The 18,922-nt window shown below is 43.3% G+C and overlaps 1 protein-coding gene across 7 annotated transcripts in view; it reads right to left on the bottom strand.

Moving 5' to 3' along the window:
- Positions 1-18,922, bottom strand: part of PALM2AKAP2 (PALM2 and AKAP2 fusion) — a gene marked incomplete at both ends in the record, with an annotated part of 248,520 nt that overhangs the window by 12,240 nt on the left and 217,358 nt on the right. For all 7 annotated transcript variants that reach the window (XM_079548124.1, XM_079548123.1, XM_079548126.1 and 4 more), the window contains one exon: positions 1,548-3,939. In XM_079548124.1, the coding sequence (XP_079404250.1) occupies positions 1,548-3,939 (2,392 nt within the window). The remainder of the gene's footprint in view (positions 1-1,547; positions 3,940-18,922) is intronic.

Below are 18,922 nucleotides of genomic sequence, written 5' to 3'. Positions count from 1 at the left end.
GTAAACGTCTTGTTGTACAGAGGAATAAGAACTAGCAGAAATATACTGTTTTCCCAGGTGCTCTGCTAAAACAAGCATTAGTGTCAGCAGCTATTCCAAAACCACTTGTGAGTAAAATGCCTCATTTCAAGCACACAGAGCTACTGATGATGCTGTTTGACGAAGTGTTCATGAGCACACCTTTACACAGTGAGGACTTACGCAAGCCGAGGGCCATGGTGCCATGTCTGTTATCCTGCCAGACACTGCACAATGCACACCAATTTCTGGAGGCTCTCTATCAAAAAATAAGAGCAGCAATAATAGCACTCCAAAGAAATTATCAACATCTGCTACATTTTTTGGCAAGAAACACTGATTAAAATCATTCTCTCTACAGAAGAAACAAAACCAAGTGTTAGCTATTTATATGTTGTGTGACACTTCAGCTCAAAACTTAGATTGCATTAAGGATTCAGTCCAGCCTTGCTTTTAGTCTTCAGTGGATTTAAAAAGAAAACATCCTGCACAAGTTTTGGAAGCATGATTAACTGCACAAGCCCTGGAAGCACCACTGACTGACTTGATTATGCTTGCATCCATTGAAAAAAAGGATGGACTATAAATACACTGGGTAAAATTAATACTTCTTCACAATGACCACGCTTAATTAAAACTTCCAAGTGCTTGCAAGGCACACCCAGGTCTGCATTCATGAAAATCACTACAAAAGAAATAAGCCAGACAAGTGCTGCTGTTTTTTGTTTTGTTTGCTCTTTTCAGGACACATTTGGAAGGGACAAGTGCTAGTTCAGTCTCTTCATAGCGGGAAAAGAAAAACTTTTACACTGTAACTGCTGTGCATGTCAGCCAGCACAAAGAACCAGAAGCTGATCAGCCAGAAGAGGACTTCTATTGAACCCACTAAACACTTTGTTTCTAATACCTGTGCAATGAAGTAATGTATGACATCAACTGAAATACATGGCACGGCTCAGCTCTGGGCATCTTTCTACCCAAGTTTATCAAGAAAGCCAAGTAACATCTGATAAGAGAAAGCAAAACAAACAAAATCTGATCTAAAACCTGTGAATGCCAGCTATCTTTGCACTTCCTTAATGACTTGCAAGAGTGTTGCATGCTCGTTTTTCAAATAGCTGCATACCTGCAAAAAATGCTGCTGATCATTTCTCATGATGATGTTAAATTTAATTTTGGGTGATTGGAGGAGAGCAGTGATAAACACATTATGCTACAACGTGGCATAAGATGAATGCGGTGCATCATCTTCTAATAACGATCAATAGGATATGATTATTACTTCTGTGCTATGTTCAGGAAAAACAGAAAGCATCCCCAGTTGGACATTTCCACATAGAGGGAAATCTGGGTTGTCGCATGCCTTCCTCCTGCTTGAATACTGCAGTTTCCAAGAAGATAAAATCATGGCAACTCTCCCACACCCTCTAAAACAGACATCCTGCATTCAGTCAAAAACGGCAAAAAAATGAATCTGATCTGACCTTTTTGTTGCATTACATTTCCTCTCCAGTATGTTGGGTTCTTACCTGGTGCAGTTTTGTAAGACACTGTTCTGGTGGGCAGGGGTGGTGCGCTCTTCGTGACGGGGCTTGGTGCCATCTGCAGACCTTGCCGCTGCCTCTTCAGCTCCTCTTCTCGCTCCTGGGCAGCTCTGATTTCTTCTTCTATCATTGATAAAGTCCGCTGCTTCCTTGATCGTAACTTGAAAGGGCCCACGGTCACTTCAGGTTCCTGCGTGGCAAGGATGGAGGCAGTGCTCCTCAGCTCGGCTGCTTCTGAATACTTGCTGAAGTAACTGACTTCGTGCCTGTTCTCCTCCACAAGGAATGGCTGGCTGGCAGAGTACACGGGCGACTGCTGCAAACTCTTCCCTTCCCTGAGTCCTGAGTTGTCTTCTTTTGAAGTCTTTGGTATGGTGTCCCTTTTTTCTTGAACAGGTGAAGACACCTGGGGTGGCTTAAATACTGGGTTCTGCTGCTCCTTGGAGGCTGAAGATAGCCTGGTGGTGGCCGGCTGCTCTTTGGCAGAGATATCCTGCTCTGCTGGGATTTTCTCTTCCTTGCCATTTGTTTTATCTGCCTGTTCGGCTATGGCTTGTTGGATGGCATTCTGAACAAGCAGACCAGCATGGTATTCCAGCTGGTTGTCCATCAGCATAGAATCTGCCAAGGCAGAAGACAGTGAGTCACAGCCTGGGTCACTGAATGATTTGGACATGCCTTCACCCCTGCACTCTGCTGGAGTATCGGTCTGCGGGGTCTGTGGCAGGGAGAAATCTGCCAATGAGCTTTCTTGCAGGGCACTCATAGTTTCATTAGAGGCACCACTGTCACTGATGTTATCCATGCTGAAGTCATTGGAAAGGGTCTCCAAGACAGTGGTATCCTGAGATCTTACAGACAAGTCATCCAAACCGGAGTCAAGCTCCTCGGGAGGGGAGGAAGCGCTGGCTGACTTTGGGAGATGGTCTAGCACACCCTGTACATCATCCTTCACCACCGTGAAGACAGCTCTTGCACTCATGAATTCTCCATCCTCTGACCACAGTTTCGAGGCCTGTCCAGCTCTGGAGCTATCACTACATGGTAACTCTCTTATTGGGTCAGCACTGTTGCTCTGAGCATTTGTATCTTCCTCTGAAGAATAGGAGACTTTCTGTGCTTTGACAACAGTGATGTCATTACCCTCATGTTGACCTGTTTGTCCATACATTGAAACAGGTCTTGTAATAGTGGAGAGAGGCCTGTCTGCATTTGAAGGATTGAGGCTTTTATAGAATGGTTTGACGGAGAACATTTTGGGTGTTCCAGATCGCCTTGGTGGGACCTGACCCTGAGATGGACCTGAATGCTCCATCAGTTGGAACTGCTTCCTGGCAGCTGAGAAATCAATTTGCTCTGTGACAATATCCTCTTTCTTGATATTCACTGGCTCTGGTGGTACAAAGGAGCAGCTGACCTGTTTGGGAGATGTTGGTGTTGCACTTTGCTGCTGCAGTCTCTCCTTGCGCTCCTTATACTTTTTGTGGGATTCCAAATGCTCTTCATCCAGTTGTTCCTCCAGAGTCTTCTCCTGGGGAGGGTTCCACCATTTGGCGGCAATGTTAGGGTTTTTCTTGACAGCCTGGCTTTTAATGAGCTCCCTTCTTTCTTTTTCAAGTTCTATCATTTCCTCTGATGGTCTCACTTTGCGGACCCTATACTTTTCTTTCTCATCTTCATCTTCAAAGAGCTTAGAGGGCTTTTTGTCCTCGTGGAAAGCTCGGAGTTCAAACTTAGCCTCTTTCTTAAGGGTTGTAAGAGTTGTTTCTCCATCCTTAGAAGATCTTCTAGAACTGTTTGAAGAAGTGGGACTTCCTGGCATCTTCAAACTTTCCCCAGTGTCTTCCTTCAGTCCACCCAAGGAATGGCCATTAGAGTTCAGGCTTTCACCTGCTGTACTAGCTTCATGTGGTTTAACAACCAAGGGCGCCTGTTTGTCAGCTACATTGTCTTCCCTTGCATTGGGTACTGAATCATTGGAGACATTAACTGAAGCACCTGAGCCATCCATGATGGTGACTGCACTTAGCTGAGGAGAGGATGTCCCATTAAAGGTATTATCAGCAGAAGAATCACAGCAGTTTGCCTCCAGCACTTCATCTAGATATCTGATCTCTTTAGCAACTTCACTGTCCAGAGATTCATGCCTGTCCTTAAGTCCATTGTGGCTGGCAGCAGAAGAAAAGAGGTGGGTTGGATTGTCTATGGGATGTGGTGAAGCCACTGTGGTGATGCTTTTATGCTCAGAAACTGGAACTTCAATTTCCATTTTTTCTTCCTTTGTAGCAAGCGCAGTAGCTGGCTCCAAGAAATTGGCACAGTTTTGGTCTCTACTTTTTTTTAACCTGATGTCATCCTCAGGGATTCTGGAAGATTTCTAAAATAAAACAGAACAACAACTTCGATGAAGTCCTGAAGAGAAGCATTGTATTTTCTGCAGACTAAACACCATCTGGAAAGCAAACCGTAGCAGTTCCTAAACTCGAGATTAAAAGAGTTCTTCACAAAATTAGAAGCCATGGCTAATAATTTGTACTTACAAAAAATAGAAAGTTAACTCAATATAAAGTGAACAGGGCACTAAAACAAAAACAAACTTTCATTTGAATATCTCCCAAATGGTTATCATCCTAACTTGTCATTATTCCAGGCCTATGTCCTGGTCTGCCACTAAAAATGAGGTTTGGATTTTCAAGTTACTAATGACTTAACAGTTCAGGTTCTTGAAAGGCTTGCACGTGCAGCACACAGCACCTATCAATATGGTATTTTACAAGTGTTTTCCACACCTGAAGAAAACCTCAGAATACATCCACAGCTGATAAGCATTACTGTCTCCATCTTGCAAAAACAGATGCTAACATGCAGAAAGAGCAGGCAACTCATTCCACATCAGGAAAAGGACGAGATGACACCAGGAAATGTTTCATTTCTCAGTGGATCAATCTCAGCCATCAAACACAGGGTAGAATTACACAGTGCTGGAAAAAACATGGAGTCTTTCTCCGGCCCACACAGAAACCCACATGCAACTGGAGCTGGGAGGCAGGAAGCATTCATGTCTCCCACAGCATGGAGATCACCACAGGAGGCACAACAGGGACCAACAGAATCATGGTCTTCTCACTCTTTCCCCTGCAGCACAGATGCACTGGACTCATATTTCCTCATGATGAAGACATTACCAACACCATCCTCCTAGGACAGCTTGGTAATTTTCTCAGAACACAATACGATCTCAAAACAACCAAACACAGCATGCCTATTCACATAATCAAATGCTTTAACACAGAAACTTGCATTCTGACGTCTCTGGCTCCTTTTTCACATAAGCTCTTATACAGAACCACTGCTGAAGCATGGATTTGGGAAGCAAACGCCACTGATTAAATCCTCCAAACACAGTGGCTCCCCAGAAAGGTCACTCCTGTCAGCTGGCCGCAGCTGTCCTTGCCACCATGCATCATGCACTCTGTTAGAACACACAGCAGCAGAAAATGACCAGCCAACAGCACAAGGATCTTACCAGCCACCTAAACAATAATACTGCCTCTGGGTTTACATGGGCAGTAAAATGCATTTGACACACCCTGAAGAATTTGAGCCAGGCAGAAGAGCTCTTCTTCTAAAAGCATTTTGAAAGAATTTCCTGTCTAATCATGCCGTTGTACAGAGCTGAAGATAATGCTACCTTCATCCATTAGAGATTTTCTTTTCAATCGTACTTAAGTGCTAGAAAACACCTTTAAGAACAGGCAAACAAACAACTTTCTTTTGTCAACACATCTTACCTATTTAGTTGATTCTACTTTCACTGCACCTTCTGTTGAACCTACATATTCTCAAGCTTAAGTTTCTATCAGTGCTCTCCTTAAAGCATATTGCATTATTTACAATTTATATGTCTAACTGTGGTCAGCTCTGTCCTCAGCCTGAGTAAAGACATATCCAAGCAAGCAGGTATTCTGCAAACATGTGCAGAATAATCAAAGTAAGAACGAAACTTTGATTAAACCTGAAAATACAAGAATAGCTGCCTGCAGAGCTCCTAGTGTCATATTCAACAGGTATTCACAACAGGCCTAAAACTGCAATTTCTTTCTGAGTTCTGGGTTCAAGTCTCCCCTGTCAGACTTGCTGACACCAAAAAGAGGACCACGTGCTACCTGAAGCAGTTTAAGCTTCTATACAGGGCTGCTGGCCCTTCACACCTGAGATGAGCATGCTGTCAAGCTAACATCTGGAGCTAGCAATACACCTGCTGCTGCCCCCGAGACCTCATAGCTAACACTGCGCTACTGCTATCACTGCACCAATGTACACAGATACTCTGGGATCAGGTCATGTTTGGGCATTCATGTTGCCTTTAGGTAACATAACCAAAGGTGAAGTACTTCATCAGTCGATTTCTTAATGAGTAATAGCTCATCCCTTCATCATAGCTGCAATCCACGGCTCATAATTAAGGCATATACATGCAACTGCCTAATCAGGGCAGGCATTTACGGCAGCATGTACTTCTGAGAGTGCACGTGTTTGCGCAATTACTGTGGCACATATAATCATCTAGCAAGCACGACAATTATACCTATGAGGAAACATTGCTCCTCATGGGGAGAGGCCTTTCTTTGCCAAGGATTAAAAACTGTGAGTAGGGATGGGCTCTCTGCAGGGGAGTAAACCAAGGAATGGAGGAAGGAAAAATAATTATATTTATAATGATTCCTTGTTTTCCCCTCAACACATTCTTATATAATCTCAGGATGCTTTCAGGACAATGAGGAGGGAATGTTCCAGATGCCTCTGGTATGAAGCAGAAGTCAATCCATGGATGAATTATATGAGGACAAAACTGGGAAGATCATATGGATGGACACAGATCAAATTGTCAGGAGAACCAGCTGGGAATGGTCTGGAAGAATGGCACACATCAGGACGAGGTCATGGTGATGGGAAGAGAATGGGAAACTACAGCCCCATCTGGGCTGCTTGGCAGGAGGAGCAGAGCTTGCCAGGGGCTGCTGCTGCTGCACACACCAGCACCTTCATATACACCGCCCACTGAGAGCAGCTGTCTCAAAACTATTAATAAAAGTCTGTAAATGAGGGAGGGCCAGCATTCAACCCCTGCTGCAACTGGCAATGTTGCCTTAGCAGCAATTCCTGTACACTGCACTTTCCAGAAATTACTGTTACATTTACACCCTCTCTGAATATGCATTCATTTCTTTTTGTTTAAGTCAAGATGCAAGTGTAATTATTGCCATTTGTACAATGCTGCTGCACTTTAGTAAACTGCAGTTATTAGCAGCCTGGAGAATTATTAGCATACTTCCTTCTTGGCTGAATTCTTCATCTACAAAAGTCTAAGTGTTTGAGCATTCAGATGTTTTAGGAGGAAAAAATGGTGGGTGTTCTAGCAGCAAGACCCAGCAAATGTACAGCCAGTGCCTTCCTTTGTTTGATCCAACAGAAATGCATGTGACACCAAGTGGGAGGCAGTCCTTCACAGACACATCCACATTCTTCCCAAGAGACGTCATGGCAAAAAAAAAAAAAAAAAAGAAATAAAAAACAAGGTGAGATTAAACATTAAAATTTAAAACAACTAAGAGATTAAAAAAATCTAAAATACAACATGGCAGGCTTCTACTGATCACTCCAAGTTTCACAACATTGCTTCATACTGCTCATCTCAAGGCATCACTGGCATTGTGGGCTTCCCATTTCTCTGCCTTCCTTTGCAGCAGTCCTGTAGTGACCCTGCTCCTCCTCCCACTGCCAGATCACTGCGCCACTGCTTTGTTCAGCCCTCTATCCTCAGTCTGTGGATCTAATGCTTGGGCTTACCACGCCTCTAGGAGTTTTAGTACAGAAATATAACTTAGAAACACAGTTGAGTATGGTTGACTCAGTAATCCACACCTCCCTGCTGATGTGAATTGTATTCTGCTGTTTTGGCCCGCTTTTCTGAAGTCTCTGTGCAAAGCAGAAGGAACCAAATGATGGATTTGCTAGCAGGTTGACTGGCAAAACTTCAAGAAAGAGCCTGTTTTCATTCAGCTCCCTGTTTTGAAGAACTGGACACCATCTGTACCATGAGCAGACCCAGTCCCGAGCATTGCAAAGATGCAGATGGTGCATGCAGCTCAGGGATTCTAGTCACCATACCCACCGAGAAACCTCCCAGCCTTGACAGGGATTGCTCTGCTCACCCTTGAAACAGCAGGCATTTTGCCAAAGAAATGGAAGACTGGTATGACACGCAAACGCTGAAATTCTCAATGGGGAAAAAAAGGAAAAGCAAAATTATATTAGCTCCACCCAGTAATAGAGTCAAGGTGCTGCCCACCTCCAGCTCTCAAAACACAGTGATCCCCTTTGTTGCTGCTGGGATGGGCCTGCTCCCCATGGGAGTCTTTGCAGGCACCATACTGAAGAAACAGGCCAAACCTTTACGAGATGAAGCTGACGATGGGGACTCAAGGATTGGAATGGGATCGCCGCTCAAATACTCCCTAAAGGAATTGAGCCTTTCCATTAAAACAAACACATACAAACAAAAAGTGTTGTCCTCTCTCTCTCGTAGGAAAATATCCCATTTTCTGAGTGATACTTTTACTCATCAAAGTTCTGAAAACACCATGGAGAAAGTTATCCCAAGTAAATTATCATTTTTCACTCAATGAAGTTGCACAGAGTTCAGATTTTAGAAAAAAAATCCTCACATCCTGTTGCCAAATTTTGCTGAATTCAGAACTTGTCAGACACATGCTGGCACTACCTTGAATAGTTTGATTCATAATTGTGTCTGTGCACAAAAGCAAAACCTAGCCTGTTCCTCTCTCAGAGCAGTACATGGTGTCCTCAATACATGGGCGCAAACCACTCTTGATGACTGAAATTCATTCGAGTTGAGTGTCAAAAATGATGTTCTTTGTGAGCAGCTGGCTTCGCTCTTCAACAACTTGACTGAGATAGCCAGAGAGTACAATGGACAAATTTTCTTAATGAAAAGCTGGTTCATCTCCTTCAAAGCACTTCAGAAATCACAGTGTGCAGTCTAAAATCAATGCAACTCCACACTAATTTCCCCTAAAAAGCAGTGGGAGTTTCTTTAGGAATACAGAGAGCAAAAAGGGATGTGAAGATACAGCATCCAAACAAGTTGCTACTCGGAGAGCTTGCTGTGTGACATTTTGTGAGTGTTTTTCCATATGCTGCTTTTCTTGACTATTTTAGAGGAGCTGTTATTGCATTTACTCAGAAAGCACGTGAAAGTCTTTGCAATATTCTCTTTCATTCCAGCTGAGCCACAGACTGCAGCTTCCTCATGTGATGCACAATAGGGCTCTTCTATCAAATTGAAGTCCAATTTTCTTTTGCTGGTGTAATAAATTAAGGGTGGAAGAAAGTGCCTCAGAAAAGGAAGAAATATATAAATCCCTTAATGATGAGCATATGAGGCATGGAAGGATATTTCAATGACAAGTACATAGTGAATGACACTGTGCTTTCCCAAACACATTATTGGAGTTTCAGTATCTTCTGTGTCCTCAGTGAAGAAAATGCTGAAGTGAACCATCTATGGAATAACATGACTTCTCCCTAACACCAAGGCATGTAAATCAGAGGCAGCCTTCTTTAGGTAGGATCCTTTTAGCCGGTTATTTTCTATCAGTCATTCCCTAAAAACACAGATCTGGTTTCTACGTGAAGAACCTGCAGTCCTTCCGACTGGATTTCAGTTATTGCTACTGGGTCTAGAAGAACAGATACCTTCCCTTCTGAAATTAAATGCTTGCGCAGCTACTGATAAGAAAAGCAAAAAGACAACAACAACAAACCCACGTACACACACACACACACACACACACACATACACACAAACCTAACAACCCAAAAGGCTAATTATTTTTTCGTTAAATATTTTCATTCCTGCAAAAACTGTAATTGCAATGAAACACCTACGAGGACAACACGATCTATACGGAAATTAATACTTACGGACAGAAGGCTGTTAGCTGCTGAATTAGCAGAAATACACCTTTGATAAAAAATAAATGCCAGAGAAATCATTCAAATGTGATGGTTATACAGCCTCACTTGCTACAGTGTGCAGGATTGGTTCACCTCGCTGTAACAGCTCTATTCAGCTGTAAAGCAACCAAGACGCAAATCTGAAATTACAGGAAGCTGTGATTAAACTTTCATTCAGAAACGACAGCATCATGGAGCTGCTACACTCCACCACCCCCGCTTTCTAGCAGTATCCAGAAAGCAGGATGCTCTGATGAGCCAGAGAAGAGCATTTCACATGTTGAGAGGATGGGGAGCAGTCTCCATTGCTACATGGGGATGTGCAGCAGTTTGCAGGCTGAAATGCAGAGCAACGCATCTGACCAGCATACAAGGGGCATTACATTGCCCTAAAATCATCCACTACAGGTTCTATTCTTTAAGGAACAGGAGAATTTCTTTGTCACAGCTGAAAGTGACCCACTGATAAGGGCTTTTACTAAGAGCTGTCACACTTGCACCCAGTGCTGGCGGCTCAGAGCCTGGATCTCAGGGCTGTGCAGCCAGAAGGACTCCTTAATGCCCAGCCCTGCATATGGTAAGGGAAAGAAGAAAAAGCTTCATTCAGTAAGGACAGGAAAGTCTTCAGTCTGACAGAGCACCAAGTATAAACATTGAACTAAGCAGAATACATCTCTGAATACATGCACAAAAAACCATCGTTTCACTGAATTCCACAGCTGAAATCTTTCCAACACACATCAAGAAGGGAACAACTGCTTTGGTAAAGCGTGACCTGGTCCCAGCGGGGAGTGGAAAAGACGCTATACCAAACCGTGCTTTTATTACTCTCCTGCCCATCCAGATAATGTCAGTGCTAGGAAAGGGTGACCTTTACGGTCACTTAAACCAAAGAACAATGAGACAAGGGGATTTCCCAAATTCCTTGGTCTTTTCATCAGGGGGTGGGAGGTTCTTTTCCATCTCAAGAATGAAGCTACCACCATCCTCTGTAAGAGTGAAATCCAGAGGAAAATACTGGCATATTAATCATTCTGGTACATGAGAAAGAGAGCTCCTCAGGAAGGAATCTGTATTAGACAGAGGCTGGAAGAAGGCAGCAAATGGAGACAAAAGGCCACAAGGTTCACTCGCTCCCCAAGCACATCTGATGTTGCTGGGAAAACTGTTTTAATATGCTTCAGATTGGAGACAAACCTGCTGCATGCTCACAAGGAGGCTTTCAGAGACATACTAGTATAAAATTAAATGATTAAATTCTGATGATATAGATTCTTTCGGTGTTTGACAACGCTCTGCAAATCTTACATAAATGGCCTAAACTGCATTTTCTGAACAAAGATGCACGATCTCTCTGTGCTGGCATGCTTTCACTGCCTGCTTTCAAGGGCAGCAGAGCAGGAATGGATAGCCTCAACTGAAGCAAGCCCCTATGCACTATTGCACACAAAGCTGAGGTTGGCACTTTCTTCACTTCCCAAACACTGGCTGCTAGAGCTCACACATCCTCTAACTATTTCCTAAAGCCTAACAAATACTTGCTTCACTTCTAAAGGGCAGGTCTACTCAAGATTGGAGCTTAACAGTTTTGGGTGATGATGCAGAGAGGGTTCAGGGAAGAAATTATGCTCAGAAATGTGGACAAAGAGGGCTAAACATTTGTTTCTCTTTGTGAGATGAAAAAGGTTAAGAATTATTACTGATGATTTGGCTCTATCAGTAGGACTTGCTACAAGTGTACTCATCCATTAGGTTAAGACCCATCACAGCAAAATCTACTTAAGTAAAAAAATGCCTAGGTAGCTGCACTGTGCAGTGAATCTCATGTACTTACAGAGTCTGCCTGGAGCACAAACAGCCAGACAATGTTTATTTCTCTACAAATGATGAGCATTTGAAGGGTTAGGAAATCAGATCTGGACCAGCCAACAGGCCCATAGATTGTCTTCTCCTCAGTTTCTCAAGGAAATGGGGTCACTTTAAACCCCTTTAACTCTCTGCAAAGATTTATCAGTACATACAATGGCTTAGCATGGTCTGAGTTTATATTTAGCTCTATCTAAAACCTATGATAGGCTGTTACCTCCAGACTCAGCCAAAAGCAAATCACTGACACATTACCAAAGGAAAACTGAGGGGACATTAAGAAAGAGGAAAACTAATCTAGTCCTAGCTCAAAAATCATTTGGATAATGTAAGTGGAGAGACAGAAAGTATGAGGGTGATCAAAGGACATAAGTGAAGCCTCTGTGAATAGCTGTGCTGTGCACAGATTGGGAACAAAGCCTCTTCCAGGGAGAGTCTGGCACAACATCTACTGTCAGCCACACTCTCTGATTCTCTACCACACTCTGTAGCGTGTCAGGAAACCACCACGGAAACATGCTTTCACTCCACAGAATCACAGAATCACAGGGGTTGGAAGGGACCTCTTGAGACCATGAAGTCCAACCCCCCTGCAAAACCCCTGCAAAACCCCTGCGAAACATGTTTCCTACAGTAGGTCATACAGGTTGTTGTCCAGGTAGAACCTGAATATCTTCAGAGAAAGAGACTCTAGAGCTTCTCTGGGGAATCTATTCCAGTGCTCCAACTCCAACCCCTTTTACCAGAAACACTACACGGTTACAACAGCATGTGGACTACAGACTACAGCTTTTATACAAGAGCCCAAACCTTGTCACTGGTAGAGTGCAATCCACAGGGCTCTTCCTTGATGGGCACACATATGCCCATGATATGATACACTGTAGATGACACATGTACAAAAATACCTATTCAATAGTAAACACTCATAAAATAAAATTGCTATTGGCAAATATGAATCCAAGCTAGCCAAAATGATCATGTGAGTTTAATACAGCATTTCTGCCTGCAACCTAGTAATATTGAACAGCGGAAGAGGACAGACTACAGATTGTAGAGACCAATTTTGCTACTAAAAGGCCAAATGTCTACAGTTTCTAAGAAGGAGGATGTCAGTAATTTCTCCACGTGCCACTGTACCCAGGCTACACATATGACCAACTGTGTGAGCCCAGAATTGAGAGTATTATGCAATTTCATCTGAGGCTTTACTCACAACACAAGCACAGCACTATGGTCATCCCACTGCCTCTTGCAGGAGAATGTTTCAGTTGAAGTGAGACTTGGACTGGAAATTTTTAAAAATTCCTTACTTGGGAAAAAGGCAGTTGGCAAATTCCAGGGAATAAAACATTCCTTTTCAGCACCTACGTCCCATCCCTCTGCCCCTGCTCTGCTCTCCTCTTCCAACCAAAGATCCATTATTCCTTCTACTTCTGCCAAAAACCCACTGATTAAGTGACCAACTGCACATCTAGACAACATTAGGATATTATTTGATCAAGACATTCATCACTTGTTCTTTCAGCAGCTGGAGAATTAAGATAACGGTGGGGAGAAATGGTGCTAAACAAACCAACCACTCCAGCTCAAGCTGCTGCTTGAGAAGGCTCCAGCCCCTCAGTGTGGGTTTTCTTTTCCCTTAATCACAGAAAAAACAAAAAAATATTACTTAATTAATTTAATGTTGGCAAAGTCATGCAGTCTGGGGAGCTGTTATATAAAGGGTTGCTTTCACCGTACTTCTCAGACAACTTGCTAACGGATAGGAAAAGCACCCCTTTCCCTTTCTGGGAGCTAAAAACCGTGCTCTCCAAGTGCAGGCAAGCTAAGTGTCACAGTGTGCACCAAATGCCATAGAAGCCAGGAATGCTACTGCTGTTCTGTGTGGCAGCTCACAACACCAGGCTTTATTCCTTCAGTGCTGACAAATGGAATGATGAGGCTGAACATATAACCCTATCAGCTGATGTTTATTTTGCAGCAACAAGGAATGTAACACACTTACTAGTGAGCAACATACCTCCAGAACAATCACAGGATTAACTCAAAAACATTTTGCTGGTACTGACTGAAGGATGCAGGTACTGCAGGCGTGGATGGTACCCCTGGTAATCATATGCACTGGATATATGTACAACAGTATTTTTCATCTCTAGAACTGATATTCTACAGCATCAAGCATAGAGGTTGCAAACTTTTGAAAGCTCTTCCTGGTGTTGCACTGAGCAGACCAGCTACAGAGCGATGAATTCCACCCACAGCAATTGCAGGAAAAGTGACTAATTATTTTAAGCACCCCTCCCTCACTGAAATGATAAGGTGCAAAGAAGACACAAGCCACAGGTCAGAAAGCTTAGCTTACCCTTTCTCACTCTCTCTTAACTGAAGCAAAGCCAAAAAAAGCCCATTTCCACAGGAGCGGTCACTATTTTTGGCTCATTAGGTCAAATTCCTTCTCCTGCACGCTACTGGGCTGTGACGTGAGGGGCTGAGGGAGGGCTGGTTCCAGAAAATGAAGCATCCCACACCCTCAGCCCATTCACACAAAGAGGAAAACACGCATTCCAGCAACTGAATTCCAGCAGACTTCACAAGCTCTGTGCTGTAATCAGCAGCAGTTTTCACCTGCTAGGAAGTAGGGAAAGACTGACTTTGCTCTTTTCACGGCAGAAGCTCAAAATGTTTAGGGCACCCTGGGTAAGCTTCTGCTTCAGGAGGCCCAGAGCACAATGTGCCTGCAGGAAACGTGCCTGCCACATGTGAAATAACTGCAGACAGGGAACACTATAAAACAATTACAAGGGAGGGAGACTGTGAAAAAGGCACAGTGTTTCCTGCAGCCCCGCATTTATTCATTGCTGCTGCTTGTGGGATGTGATGGTTGAGTACCCCAGGGTTAGGTTTCCTGGGGGCTCAGCAGTTAAACCTAAAAATGTGAGCTGACTTTGAGTTTAAATGGATTGAATTTAGGATGACCTTACAGATGTCACTACAAGATGATACAGCTTCAGGGTAGGAATGGAACACTTTACTGACCCACATCTAGTGAACTGTGTACAATATATTAATTAGCTTTCCTGCTGCTACTGTTCTTCAGCCTCTTCCTTTCCTGCTTTGTTTTAAGGAGAAATCTGTACATGTTCAAAATTGGGCAGGTCTGAAGAAACTTGCTGGCACATCCCACATGCTTCAGTGCAGTCTGGCTTTTGGAGAATGCTTTGGGCAGCTAAGGTTTTGGTGCTGGGAGTGCCACTGCAGATTGTCCATGAAGCTTTAGATGTGGCTGGGTGTATGCATGGCTACTGATCACAGGCACCAGCAGAGGGAAGTAACAGACATCCCTTACCAGCAACAACCAAACCCAACAGCGCTGCTACTGGTGGTAGCTCACTTCTTATATGATGCTTGGCCGCCTCGCCAAGCCATGCTAAATGAGGCAAGTCTCCACAGCTTTATAATGGGTAGGCAAGAAGCTTCTTGTCACCTGCTGAATACATCTATGACAACTGAATGCAAGTCAGGCTCTCACAAAAAGAAAGGCCATTTTCACTCCACAACCTACAAATGACTGTACTACTAATAAAAAATAATTTCAAAATGATTTACCCGTTTCAGGCCTCTAAATCTTCCAAATTTGCAGCATACGCACATTAAAGCTGCATCTGGATCTGTATATATGAAAAGCTGGTGTGAGGCAAGCAGCTCATTATTTTTGGCTGTCAATCTGAGGAAGCTCTGAAGCCAAACCTGTCTTTCAGAAAGGGAAGTTATATCCTCTTTTAGTCCTAAGTTAAACTTTTCAGTGAGAAGAGCTAGAGGCACCTGGACTCTACCTGGCTGCAGGACTGCCCTTCTCCACACCTGAAGCCACCTGTACAGGCAGAAGAAACATATAAGCGAGAGTTTGACTAACCAGTTCCACCTATAACTTTGCAAGACATCTTTAGTTCAAAGCAGCTCTTGCTGGTAGACCATCAAGATATGTGATGGGACACGGTATATGGGACACAATACATTCTGCAGATGTTCCTGAGAGCCAGACACCTCAAGTTACAAATGGTGGTTGCAATTTCTGGTGATGATGCGATAGTGGAAGAAAATACAAATACTAGAAGTATTCCCCCACTTCATTCTGCGACAACAATCTTTTCATAACACCCATCTCATTATGCAAAGTGTTACCTTTCTCCTCTGTATCACTGCAAGCTTTCCTGTGAATGAAGGAAGGTCTTAAGAGACCAGAGTCACTGGTCTGGATTTTACTGGATTTTACTGCAAAATGGAAAGTGCCCCATAGGGCTGGCTATGGGAAGTAGAAGTGGTGTTTGAGCATGTGACTGTTAAGGACTGATCAGCATTTTAAGGTTCTCCCTCTCATTTTTAATATTTTCTCTATAACACTACTTTACCAAGCTGTCTGAGAAATCAGTATGGGTGTGAGGGTCAGATGTACAAGAAATCCAGCGTAAAATGACAACCATAAGGAATACAGTCAGATTTCTCCAGTCTCATGTCAGCCCTGTCACTGACTGGTTCCGCATCTTTCCAGTTAATTTCTCTGTCCTTCAGCATTTTCACCATGTTAAAAGGAAACAACACTGCAGTCCCCGCTCCCCTGCCTTCCCGCCACCCACTGTGATGCTGGCCACAGGGCCCTGCTCATCAGCTGATTTTCAGTTTTCAGCAGGGAGAGCAACATATCTGCTTACAGCATCCAGGGAAGTCAATCTGACAAAAGTCTGTCCTGCCTTTTATAATAAATACAAAAATGCTTGTGAAAAATAAATAGTTTTCTTGGATATTTCCTAATGTTCCAGCAGCTATTTAATAGCCAGTAATTACAAAGAATTTAATCTGGTGAGCAATCTTAATTGTTGTTCCTTCTCCAGATGCGGAAATCACGCGCTTTAAGCCCAAAGGCCACTTCTATTTATTTTATGAGAACAAATTGGCTCTGTCAGTTTAATTTCCCCTGGTGCTGTAACCAGACCTGCTGTTCTTAAGAAGACAACCAGAATCAGGCAGAAACAGAACCAATTTCTGTGGAAAGGCTGCAAGGACAGCTTGCTAACATCCCAAAGCTCTCCAGCATGGACCTCTCCATGGACACCCAAACTTCAGAAAAAGACAGCAGGAGAATAGCTGCTCAGAGTTTATAAAAAAATGGACACCAACATCCATTCCCTCAAGGAAATATCTCACCAAAGCTTGATAAGGCAGCACTTAGCTCTTGTTTTTTTACCAGTACTTTGCATCCTGTGGGTGACTCAAGATGGGGAAAAAATACTCACACTCCCAGGTACCTGTATCTCTGTTGGAGAGACAAGCTGGATAATACAAGAAGGAGTTGCACACCAGAAACTTTCAGCTACGGGGAGAACCAAGTCTGCGCTCCACTCAACCCACAAAATACCTGGAGGCTCTCTCTTGATGCTTTTTGGCTTGAATCTGTGCGTCTTTCTTATTTCCCATGTTGAATAGGTAACACTTATTAAAAGATGCATTCAAACTTGACTGCCCTAAAAACTGGGGCTCAGGGGCCTTATCAGTTCAGAGACAAAGCAGCATGTGCCATGCTTACAACTCCCAGCACGGCAAATGTAAAGCAACTTGTCAAAATTACAAGGGCTGGAGTCACAGATGCCAATCAGCTGACAGCACAAGGTGTCATGGAAAGATGATGCCTGGAAAAACAAGTTACAAAGGTCATATGGCATGCCACTACCGAAGCTCTGTTTCTCATATATTTACAGTAAATGTCTGTTGTTCTTCTCTATGTCTGCTTCTCAAGCAAAAAGAATTGGAAACAACAAATCACTTAATATTTGTTGTATGCTACGTACAAAGGGAAAGACTTTGTCTGTCTCCACATCCCTGATCAGAGAGGTAAGCAAGCAGTTGAGTTTCTGCTTTGTGGGAAACGCGTGGTAATTCAAGCTGGCTTGACCCAAGCTCCCAGTAGAAAGCAGGAAGCCACTCTGCACTGCTGAAGCCAACTTCAACTGCTTTGTGCTCCCCAGTGCCAGGTGGACACCCGGGGGGTCACAGGATAGCTCCACGCCTGTAGTCCATGAGAGTTGTGCTGTGCAGGCTCTTGCCCCTGAAAAACTTGAAAAAACTTCCCTGTGATTGATTTTAAATACTGTTAACACTTAACCCAATGCCCTAAATGATGAAGCTGTTCTTCAAGCTAACAGAAAGGAAAAGGCAAGAAGGAAAGAAAGAAAAAAATGTTAAAAAAAACCAAGCCAATTATTGTGGTAGCAAGGAATGCACGCACAGAGCTTGTTTTGATTTGTTTAGATAAGGTGACTGGAAACAAAGATCCTTGGAAATTCTGAAAAAGCCAACAGAAAAATGTTTGTTTTAAAACAGAACAGAATGTTTAGGTAACTCCCAGCCCTCCCAATCAGTTAGGCCTGTTGATTTCTGCTCACTCAATCTAATCTGAGCATTTAAGTTTGGTGTTATACATTCTGTGCAGACAAAGCACAGAAGGTACCTCAGGGTTATGGGAGTTAGCATTTCTTCAGTGGGGTCAAACTGTTCTCCACGTTTGGAGCAAACCTACTGAAGTAGGGGGAGCTGGAGGTCTGAAGACAGCAGAAACCCTTCAGTTGTCTGCACTTAGCTGAGGTTTTGGAAGAAGCACTTGGTATTATCAGGAGAGGCTCCCATTTGTCTGTGCTGAATACGTTAAATAACGCAGGCTTACCACAAGTTCCTCCTAGCATAACCCAAGAATCTGTGGGGCTGCTGCAGACAGATGGCTCAGCTTTGAGCAGACACAATGTTTAAGTAAACTCATACAGAGAAAGCTGGAAAGGAAAAATCCCAGCAGTCTAGGAGTTCAAAGAACTGCACCTTCCCTGCATTTCACTGAGGAGGAATGTTTTTCCTGGTCTAAAAGATCGGTTTATGTTCCAGAAATCCAAACTTACAACTTTATGAAAGTTGTGGGATGAGCAGACAGAGGTAAGATGTCTGTTGTTCACAGCTTAAATCATAAGCATGCATCTGCCACACACACAGGACGTTCCCATCCATTAACTGCAGACCTACACATCAAGGTGAGCACTCTGCTGCTGATCAAATGGCCAAAGACATATCAGGAATTAGTAAGGAATCTTCAGGTAAAAAAGAAATACAAACATACAGCCCTTAGCTGCACTGTATTTTCTTGTGTTTAAAGGAATTTGTTTAGTTTTCCAACAGGGCCCAGCCTTTCATAAAGGCACTGGCTTCTTTTCCTACCTCTTATCAATTTCTTACAATGATGCCTGCCGTAAAATTAAGGTTCTCCAAACTGATGGCAGTGCACAAAGAGGTATAAGCATGGTCTGGAATGACATCTTATACACAGTGTTAAAATTTAGTTAACTCTTCAAGCAATTAATCAGTGCAAATTTCTCTCTATGCAGGTGAGGCTGTGGCAGAAGGTGAATTCTGTG

This window comes from Tetrao urogallus, assembly GCF_951394365.1.
Source record: "Tetrao urogallus genome assembly, chromosome: Z".
NCBI lineage: Eukaryota > Metazoa > Chordata > Aves > Galliformes > Phasianidae > Tetrao > Tetrao urogallus.
This window is presented reverse-complemented; position numbering and strand designations above follow the sequence as displayed.